This window comes from Triplophysa rosa, linkage group LG19 (genome assembly GCF_024868665.1).
Source record: "Triplophysa rosa linkage group LG19, Trosa_1v2, whole genome shotgun sequence".
NCBI lineage: Eukaryota > Metazoa > Chordata > Actinopteri > Cypriniformes > Nemacheilidae > Triplophysa > Triplophysa rosa.
This window is the reverse complement of record NC_079908.1, coordinates 16143085-16153954: the sequence shown is the minus strand read 5'-3', so window position 1 is coordinate 16153954 and position 10870 is coordinate 16143085. Positions and strand designations below refer to the sequence as shown.

General features: G+C 37.5%; 1 protein-coding gene across 2 annotated transcripts; it reads left to right on the top strand.

Annotated features, from left to right (window-relative positions):
* The first annotated feature begins 712 nt into the window (after positions 1-712).
* Positions 713-8948, top strand: smarcb1b (SWI/SNF related, matrix associated, actin dependent regulator of chromatin, subfamily b, member 1b). Of its 2 annotated transcripts, XM_057361143.1 has the most exons (9): positions 713-837; positions 1232-1343; positions 1513-1621; positions 1965-2102; positions 2993-3120; positions 4074-4240; positions 4623-4813; positions 7225-7356; positions 7881-8948. In XM_057361143.1, exons 1-9 carry the CDS (start codon positions 754-756, stop codon positions 7918-7920), a joined length of 1101 nt encoding a protein of 366 aa, XP_057217126.1. In that variant the 5' UTR covers positions 713-753; the 3' UTR covers positions 7921-8948. The 2 variants fall into 2 exon arrangements, with proteins under 2 accessions (XP_057217126.1, XP_057217128.1); XM_057361145.1 differs by lacking the exon at positions 7881-8948 and having other exon boundaries at positions 6768-7341.
* The last annotated feature ends 1922 nt before the right edge of the window (positions 8949-10870 follow it).

The following is a 10870-nucleotide window of genomic DNA, read 5'->3' as shown; positions in this document are numbered from 1 at the left end:
TTAAGAAAATGAACCATGTTTTTGGTGGATTGAATACTATTTGTATTACCATAGTTTTACTACACATTTCATGGTTAAACAACGGTTACTATGGTGAGACAATCATAACCTATATTTGTAGTACAAGTTACAACTATGGTTATCTTTAATAAAGACATTCACATAATCAGCATTTAAATAATTAAGCAAAATGTCATTCAGTAAAACCAGGTGCAACACTTTTCACAGTCCTATGATGACAAATACAAGAAATAATGCCTCTTAACAGAGTACATACAGTAATATATACTCTACTCTTACAAACTAAAAGCACCCTGTCAACACTACAACTACAACAAAACAACAATAACTCATTTAATAAAGATTTGCTCTGATAACCATTTCTACATATTGTTTATTGACAATCAATGGCAAAGCACGCTAGTCAGCTCCATTGCCAAACGCTAAATGTGCGGTTTACCTTCAATTCGTTTACTTTGTATACGCAAGCCTACATGTAAATTCGTCAGTGAAATCTATCAGTTCCACACTATCTAGCCTATGAAAATGATAAAAATAAAAATATACAACTTACTTTTAACAGGGCAACTGATTAGCTAACGGCGTCAAAACACACCAGTGACGCAACTCCCATTCTTCCAGCGGCGGGCCGATCTGCAGGCCTGCAAACTCGCGCCTTGCTGCATGAGCGCTTCCCCCTTTCGCCGGTTAATGTAATGCGCATGCGTCCTGTCGCTCATTGTGTTCGTAAAGATGGCGTTGAGTAAAACATTTGGACAAAAACCAATAAAATTTCAACTCGAGGAAGATGGGGACTTTTTTATGATAGGTTCAGAGGTATGTTTTCTGACTTACTTTTTGAGTTACGAGTGTGTTTGAGTCTGATACGTTAACGTAGCAATCACATAAATCTAAAACCTTATCTTCCCCGACTTCTCTTTGTTTGTTCTTGCCTGTTTAAGATGCTGCACATCCACTGAACGAATGATTAAATGATTATTAGAGTTTAAAAAAAACACTTGTTCTTGTATATAGTAAATTTCTTCCCCGTCCGATCTACAAAAGTCAAATTAGAAGTGCGATTATACAAATTCGCGCATAGTGTTACCAATATATAATTTCGCTTTAAAGTGCAACAAAACACATCAAAGCGTCTATTAATTTAAACGATGTTGTTTAGATCGTGCATTTATGGTGTAAAACATTGCTTTTGCGTGCTCTTGTCATTTAGGTCGGCAACTATCTTCGTATGTTCAGAGGCTCTCTGTACAAGCGGTACCCGTCGCTATGGAGACGCCTCGCATCCGTGGAGGAGAGGAAGAAGGTTGTAGCATCATCTCACGGTAAGGGATTCGTTTTCTTTTCAATTAAATCCAGAAAGCATTTCTAAGTGTAAGGTTAACCACTGTAGAATGGCTAAGCTTCATAGTTTAGTCATAGTCTCAGTCCTGCTTCTGGACGGCAGGTTGTGCAGTGCTTTCTTTGTGTTGGATCATGCTTGCACAATATTAGCCACCAGTGTGACCCTGCTGAAGGCATCAGAGTGTGAAGAAATCTTCGAGGGCAATGATGAGAAGTACAAGGCGGTGTCGATCAGCACAGAACCTCCAGCGTATCTCAGGTAAGGGGACATAACAATATTCAACAAATTACTGATTGATTGATTCTCTTTTTAAAAATCCGAACTCACGTTCCTTTCTCCTGTTTTTTTTTAACAAAGAAGTGTTTAAAAATGTAAAAAAAAAGAGAAATATTTTAATTTGTGGGGAAAACTACTCTGGTTTGAGCGATTTGATCACAAAACAGTCAAACTCTATTTACCACTGCACGAAAGGCTGTCACAAGGAAATCACTCATATTGAATCACTCAAAATGGATGTAGATACCAAGTCTAAGAAAAGTATTCGTTCTGTTTGATTTTACATCCATCTCTTACATTTTATCTCTTTTTATTTGACCGTTAGGGAGCAGAAGGCAAAGAGGAACAGTCAGTGGGTGCCCACCTTACCCAACAGCTCCCATCACTTGGACGCAGTGCCTTCCTCCACCACCATCAACCGAAATCGAATGGGACGTGACAAAAAAAGGACTTTCCCATTATGGTGAGATGACTAAACCTGATATGTCTAGAAATGGGATGCTGAAAACAGTTTTTAGGTTAGAGCTGTCAACATTCTTTCAGCACATTATTCAATATAACCGCAGTGACTCGCCGTAAACATTTAAGATGTTGTTTATTGTAACGGATGTTGTTATCAGGACAGAGGATGTTTATGAAGGAACCAAACCATCCTTTCCATACATACTTCCCAATGTTGTTTTAGATCAGCAGATGTAACGACAAACCAGGGCGATAACACTAAGGTTTCTTAAGGTTATGTGATAGAATCTTATCTGATGATTATACAAAAAGCAAATGCACTTGATAGGCTCATTTTTCTTTAGACGCGTTAAAGTGTATCTTTCTTACCTCACACACGGGAAAAATAACATCAAGAAAGCCCACACTCCCAAAAGGTCCCTCACAAACAAAACTCAGCCAGATGGAATTGTTGTTTTAGGTCCTCAATTGACTCAAAATCTTCTTTATGTTAGGAGGCCGTCCTCCTGGAAAATGTACTCCAATGTCAACAATCCACTCTGAAGGCTGTGGTAATTGTCAGCAATTGGTTTTAAATGAGAAAGAATTCAGACTGAAATACTGCCAACCAGCTGTTGCTTTCAAACGGTGTCCAAAACAACCTCTAAAGATTCATTACAAGACAAGTGTTCTAAACCGCTCACATAATCACATATGATGATAAACAACATATCCACTGATGGAATTTGACGTGTCTGGAAAGGACAGATAAGTTCGTGCAGGACATAGAGAGAGTCACGTGGGATGTTGTTTAGCTCTTGTGTGTTGAGTTTTTTGGCACATGTTGTGCACATGCTGCTGAGTAATGATGGCGCGTGTTCGTCTGTTTCTCTCATTTTCTTCAATGCGTAGTTTCGATGACCATGACCCTGCTGTTATCCATGAAAACGCTTCTCAGGCAGAAGTTCTGGTGCCCATCCGTCTGGATATGGAGATCGATGGGCAGAAGCTGAGAGATGCCTTCACTTGGAATATGAATGGTAAAGCAGACAAATGAATGTCATGAAGGCCTAAACAATACTCATATACAGCTGTGGAAGGAAATAAGAGATCACTCCAGTTTTGCATTTAATCAGCATTTCTAGATGGATTGTGGCAATTCCAGTCCAGTGTTGTGTTGAATTTCAACAGAAACAAACCTCAGGAATGACAAAAAGTCATGCAACAGATATGTGAAAGACTGAGAGAATGCAAAGACGCATTTTTGTTTTATTCATATATTCATTAGTTCTGTGATTACAAATATGAATATGAACTTGTTTTCTTTGCAGTTTTGTTATTTGACCAGGTTGTCCCGTTTCAATTTTCTGCAAATAAAAACAATATTTTCATTTGGAATTTGAAAGAAATGTTGTCATTAGTTCACAGAATAAAACAAAAATCATCATTTTATTTGAACGCATACCTGTCAATAGTAAATTTAGAAAAACTGAAAACCATTTTGGAGTGGTCACATAAGTTTTTCTGCAGCGATATATGAAAAGAATTACATTATACATTTTCTTTTTCATCAGATCTATCCTAAAATTGTTCTTTTTTTATTTTTGAAGATATTTGGAAGAATATCAGTACATGTCAAACAGATCTCATCCCCCAGTGACTCCCATGGTATTTATTTTCCCTAATATGGCAGTAAATGGGGGAGGAGATCTGTTTGGTTACTGACATTCTTCCAAATATCTTCCTTTGTGTTTAGCAGAACAAAGAAATGTATACAGGTTTGGAACAACCCAAGGGTGCGTAAATGAACACAGAATTTTCATTTTTGGGTGAACTGTCCTGTAGTTCCTACAGAAAGTCATAATTTACTCACTCTTTTCATTCTGAATATGTCGGACGTCTTTGGACACAAAAGCTGACACCATTGCTCTGAATAAAATAAGCAGTATGTTAAACATTGAGCACAAAAGTTTTTCTGCTTCTGCATCTCCAGAGAAACTTATGACTCCAGAGATGTTTGCTGAGATCTTGTGTGATGACCTGGATCTGAATCCTCTCGCTTTCGTCCCTGCCATCGCCTCTGCTATTAGACAGCAGATTGAGTCTTACCCCACCGACAGCATTTTGGACGAGCAGACGGACCAGAGGGTCATCATCAAGGTGTGTGTTACAGTCGCATCCAAAAGTATAAAGGGGTTTTACAGTCATGTACACTTCAGGCTTACGTTATTATTGTCCATTTTTTATCAGTATGGCCACCTTCACCATTATTTAATGCATTTAACTATTTATTAAACATTGTTGTCTTTCATCCCGTTTCTGGTGCAGCTGTTTCATAAAAGCTGTGAGGCACTCCAGACCACGTGTACAGTTTTTCTGGGGTCCTGGATTTTGTCTACATTCTTCATTTCCTTAACTGTCCAAGGCTTGATGAATGTGGTTCTGGACAAGTTTCATTATGATGAAAAGGGGCTTACCGTAACAAATGTGCATTGCTGACCTGGGTTGGATTTGACTTTCCTTTCTGCGTTTGTACTTGCAGCTAAACATCCACGTAGGAAACATCTCGCTGGTGGACCAGTTCGAGTGGGACATGTCGGAGAAGGAAAACTCACCAGAAACGTTTGCTTTGAAGCTCTGCTCTGAGCTGGGCCTCGGAGGAGAGTTCGTCACCACAATTGCCTACAGCATCCGAGGACAGCTCAGCTGGCACCAGAGGACGTACGCCTTCAGGTGGGCATCACTACACATACAGCTATTTACACAATGGTGTCACGTAGAAGGTTGTCCAAATAAATGGTAGTATCTCTAATCGTACTATCAACCCCCCACCCACGCCCAAAGTCAGTTCTGTTGTTGTTTTAAAATTCACTGTCACTGATGATTTATATGTGCGGGTATGATCTCCAGACTCTCATATAAACAGTAAGATTGATGCAGGAGAGATCTCTCTGTAGTTTTCTGTCTTTTTCCTCTGTGGCCCGATGTTGAGAAATGTATCTTCAGAAATTATAGACGTGTATACCACCAGAAGGCAGAAATGAATTATGTCCTTATGTTGCCTATAGAGCTGTCACGATTATGAAATTTGGCTGACGATTAATTGTCTAATAAATCATTGCGATTATGACGATTAATTGTCTGTTTTAGAGCTTTGACGTTTAATTCTCATACATTTTTTTATTCAGCTTTGAAACGACCATATTGTTCTGAATATAAAGACTATGTTCTTTTTCTTGGAAATACATAGGAAAAAATTGGGTCATCATACTGAAGGTTTAGGCTTTTACCTGTCAGTAATACAACCGCCAAATACTTGTAAATTAAGTAAATTGATCAGGAGTGAATTGAAGCCACCATTAAAATGCTATCAGTCATAGAAAAGCTTCTAGTCTGTTTTTTTTTTCTTTCTCACTTGCAAGACTACAATAAAAGTTTATTTCTATGTTAATGAGATTTTGGTAGACTGGTTTTCACACTGAAATAATATTAAATTGTACTGCAGGTTATTTTGATGGTATATGCTTTAGTTTTTTTTAAGTGATTGTGTTGTGGTGGTACATTTTACAAGTATTACCATGCTTTAGTACAATATATACAATAAAATATGCAGATGCACTACAGCTCCCCCTAGTGTCTTCTATAGAGATGTGCAATAATTGCGATGATCTGAAACCATCGCGATGAGGTCAAACAATCGATTATTTAATAATTGTGACAGCCCTAGTTGCCTAAGCATAGGAGGTATTTTGAAATGGGAATAAAATTTTGTGTGGTGAACCTTTTTTTTAAATATATCCCCATGGACCACCAAGTATGCGTTTATTTTTTTATTTGTTTGCCACACAAACTCCATGATCAACACTCACCAATGAGAGCTGTGTTTTGGGGTCATGTGTCCAGACTGGTTCATTGTTTGTGTCTGAACCTAAAAAGAAATGACTGTAGCTAGTACTGGGGCTAATTGCTCATGAAAAAGATTTGTCAAGCGTACAACAGCTTTATTGTTTGTTATGATTTGCAGGCTAATTTATTATTATTCTGACAAAAGAGGATTTAGCATTAGGCAACACAGCATTCACAATCTTTCATCATCGCATTGAGTTTGTTTATGTCGCACTTGTGTTGTTTGTATCTGTATCCTGTAGGATTCTAGAGAAAAGTGATTTACTTCAATTTGAGGTCATACCGATTTTTTTCATCGTTGTTTATTATGTGGTCGTACACACGAACATGCGCATTCTTTTATGCCACTAAATTGAAACCGTCTCTAATGTGGTCTAGACCATCCGCTGGTTTCTTACAATCACAAAAAGCAGGCATCTGTTTTCCTCATTGTGCCTTAAAACGTTTTACTCTGTGGGTAATGTTTTGTGTTCATTGCGTTTGTTTAGTTTTCCCTTTACAGTACAGCCCTGCTAGATATTCTGTTTGTGTGTCATGTTTCATTATGCTATTGCTTTGATCTTGCATGCAACCCTGGTTTTATCTTTTTTTAAGGGATGGGGGGCATAATAACCAATTCGAATTACACTTTCTGATGCTGTCTGTGGCTCATGCTCTCTGTAGATGCTAAGTGGCTTTGTTTGCAGCGAAGATTTTAATAATTGTTCATTTGCTTAAAATAACGTCATTGCTTTGCTGCAGTCTTCTAATTGTTTGCTTCTCCCACTGTCTGTTCCAATAGGTCTGATTTCAGGTCAATATACTTCCAAATTTCTCTTACCCCGTTTCATACCCTGGGAAGCTGAGTACTTTCATCTCTTATTTTTCATACGCTGTATTTGCAGGGATTCTCCCTGCATGTGGTAATGTCTAATGTCATTTTTATAGCTGATCTTGTTTTTTCTTTAGATGATAGTGTGAAAACAGTGCAACGTTACTATTTTAAACATACTATTTGTAGATTTTAATTTACAGACATATTTCCTTGACCCCTGCATGTGCTGTTGTAGAATGGCTTTAATAATGCTTGATTATAATTAGAATAAAGGACAAAACAATTATTAACAAAAGTTTAAAGTTAAGATGTTTTTATTCATCCCCTTTGTGCCTTAAGAAGGGTCACCCATGAAGCGCCATCCATGATGTTTAAGTGATTCTGTTGTCCATTTCTGACTCTGTGGTGATGTCACTTTCTGTAGTGAGAACCCTTTACCCACGGTGGAGATTGCTATTAGGAACACAGGTGAAGCCGACCAGTGGTGTCCACTGTTGGAGACTCTGACAGACGCAGAGATGGAGAAGAAAATTAGAGATCAGGACAGAAATACAAGGTGAGAGATGCACATATTTACAGTAGAAGATAAGAAATGGTTCTTTATCTCATAAACAAGGGATTTTCAAACTGGGGTCCGGGGACCCCCATGGGGTCTCCAGAATTTTGTTTTAAACAAAAGACAGGAAAATGTATAAAAATCTACTGAAGATTACTACAATTTCATTTAAACAATATGTTGTCTTTATAATATCACACTATTTTAAGCAGTTTAAATGCTTCTATATACAAAAAAAAGGATATGTATTATAGAAAGGGGGGCCCTCGCAAAAGGTTTATCATATTTGGGGGTCCTTAGCATGAAAAGTTTGAAAACCCTTGTCATAAACCTCCTGTTCCACAACAGGCAATCAAAAAAAATGAAAATAAAAACTCAAAGCCATTTTATTTTCACACTGTTTTCTTTAAAAATTACTTTTAAAAAATTACATTTAAAACATTTTTTGTCATCTAGGATTACTTGCAACATGCAGTTTTTTTATCAAATTTGTTGATATTTATAATTTATGACCTATTTCACAGACGCATGCGACGACTTGCCAACACTGCCCCCGGCTGGTAGAAAAAAGGCATTACTGATGCTGCCACTCAATAAGCTTTCAGTCTGCCTCAGGGTTGCTGGAGGCTTTTGCACAAATACACACAACATTCTTGATGACATGGCCTTCGGACCTCCTCAACAGCATTACACACACTCCACACACTGGAGTCCACACTCATAGGAGCAGTTTGGACTGCACTGATCATAAGTCAGGTATTAATTTGCCTGTCATTGCAGTTTCTCTGGGCTCCAGTTATAGATAACTCTGGTTGTAATAACGGAACGTTGTTGAGAATGTTCGATTGAGTATTGTGGGGGTTTTTTTGTTAATGGTGCTAATCCATACTTTGAATTTGACTTGTTTTTTTAAATAAAAGAAATTGCAAATTGTATGCATGTGACTCTGTTTTCTAGTGGGGATTTCTAGATGTGCAACATTGGCTATGAATGAAATTATGCCATGGGAATATCGTTTGCATCTATATTGAATGCGCACATTTTTTCTAGTTATATTTAGCTCTAAGAAATTACTTCCAATTTACTGAAACTGGAATAAAAGGAGTGTTATGAAAATGTGTAACTCAAAACCAATGAAAACAGTTCCTGATAATATTGGAAGTTATTTAAATTTCAGTACAAGCATTCCGCTCTGGTCCGCTTCAGGTTTATAACTGTTTTTTTCTGTGCATTAGCGCATCAGCTGTGCCCAAAATCTGTCCTCTTAACCGCATACGTCATGCACAAAGTCCCACGCACCGTGGTTTCCAAAGCATGTGAGATGTTGTATCTTTAATGTGTATGGAAACTGGAATCAGTTCAATCAAACCCCAGAAAGGCCTCATTATCTGACGTCTGTGATAGATTATATATTCCCATAATTCTCTGGCAGTCTGTCGTAGCACATACGATGGGTGGAACTATAAAAAGTAATGGAACAGTAGAAATTGAGTTGTTACAGCTCCCCAGAGATACATTTTTCTTGTGCACAGTACCTGTTACAGATTTTCTATTGTTGAGACTTGGCGACGTGTATCTTTAGAGGGGAATAAAGGAGGAATGTTGCTGAAAGTTAATAAAGCTTTTCAAGTTCCATACGAGGAAGTGGACCTGCTGTTTACTGGATGTTATTATTTGTGTTACATTCTAACATTCATGCATTTGGATATCCAATAATGCAACTAAGTGCATATAACTGATAGTTTATTAGTTTATAGTTTAGGTTCCCTGGGTATCAAACCCATGACTTTTGCACTACTATGAAACACTAAACTATAACATTCTAACATTGATCACCTGTGCAACAAATCAAATGCAGTGTCAAATATTATTATTATTAATTATAATGTGAATGAAACTGTTTGGTTGCACATTTAGATGTGTGTTTGTCTTCTTAAAATCAATTGAGAAACCAAAACTTTGGAAGGTTTTTTTTATTTCAAATCTTATTTCTTCAAGTTTGTTGCAAAACTAAGATTTTTTTTCAAAGTAGGCTATTACACTTGACAGGTTTTAAAAAATGACAGTAATGACATTATATAAAATTACAGATTAATAAGACTGTTTTGAGGTTCAGAACCGTTCTCTTTGATTAATGTGAAGATACCACCGATCCGCTTTTTCATTTAATGAGAGAAATGCTGCAGGGTCGATCAGGTCAAATGTGTGCGCATGCTTGTGGTTAAACCAGTGTAGACTTGCTTTACCCTAAAGGTAAAGTCCCTCTTCAAGTTCAAAATGCAGACGTGTTTTACAACAAGTGGTACATGCGTGTGTGTGTGTGTTAAAGCATTTTGTCTGTCTGGCACAGTGTCTGGCATCGGTCATAAAAAACAACGTTATGAAAACATCATGCCTGTACAGAGCTCGCCACTACGTTGTTAAGGTGCTTGGATGATTGTGAGAGTGGTTGCCATGGCTCGGGTCACACTTTCTATGTCTGGGATTTTTGCGTGTACTTTTTCCAAATCTTTATTTTTGTCTGCAGATGTCTTAATCTTCGCTACAATGATACAAAACCTCTATTCAGACAGTTTCACAGTTTGAGCAAGTAATGTAACAGTCTATAAGATATGCCAAAGTGTAATGCTCAATTTATGGGTTTTGAAAATGAGCAAAAGTAGTAAAAACACAATTCTGGTTCCAAGTGATTGGTTCGCTGACACATTCATCACACTCTTTTCATTTGTAAAGTGACAAAAGAACAGGTTAAATGTGAGGTGATGACAGAACAATTACTTTAAAGGGAGATAACGGTAACTTTGATCTGCATCTTTATAGTGTTCAAAAGAGCAACTGTTGTTTAACATGCACTTAGGTCAGAGCTTGCAAATAATTTTGTGTAAATAAATCTTAAAAACTTGATTGACAAAAGACGTATTTCAGCAAAATATAAGTATTATCTCTTGATTTAACTGCAAAGAGAAAAAAAATCATTGGAAAGACATCTAAAGGAGTTTGGTAATCAGATTAAGAGCAAGGCTGTCTTAAAAGCAAAACAAGGTCAGTGGCTTCTCGAGGTGAAGAAAACGTAGTAAAGTAAACTCTAATGCCTTCGCTAAGCCCACTAGTAAGCATGATATGAATATCTTCTGTTTCAAAGCCTCCTGATAACACAAGGATTAGAGTTTGGGTTTCCTCCAAAGGAGGCCGACATCTGTATTTACTAAAGTGAAACCCTGCAGAATGCGGTGACTTAAAGTTTACGGCGCCAAGTTTCATCAACAGATGCTACAGATAAACCATAACTGCAATGATGTCAATATGTTAGAATGGCATTGTGTTACAAATGAGGTTTCATTGTGTGGGGGGAGAGGGGAATTACAGTTCGAAAGCTTTTTGTGAGACAGCCTGCAGAACAGCCGTCTTTCATTTCCACTTTGAGATCTTTGGTAGAACATATTAGAAGCAGAGAAGTGAGGACACGTGGAAGAGTTTCTCACTTCTTCCATCTGACATCATATACAGGGTTTTT

Coding starts and splice junctions, on each gene's coding strand:
- smarcb1b (XM_057361143.1), top strand. CDS start 754: ATGGCGTTGAGTAAAACATTTGGACAAAAACCAATAAAATTTCAACTC. Junction 838..1,231: donor TTTTTATGATAGGTTCAGAG/GTATGTTTTCTG, acceptor CTTGTCATTTAG/GTCGGCAACTATCTTCGTAT. Junction 4,814..7,224: donor CAGAGGACGTACGCCTTCAG/GTGGGCATCACT, acceptor CACTTTCTGTAG/TGAGAACCCTTTACCCACGG.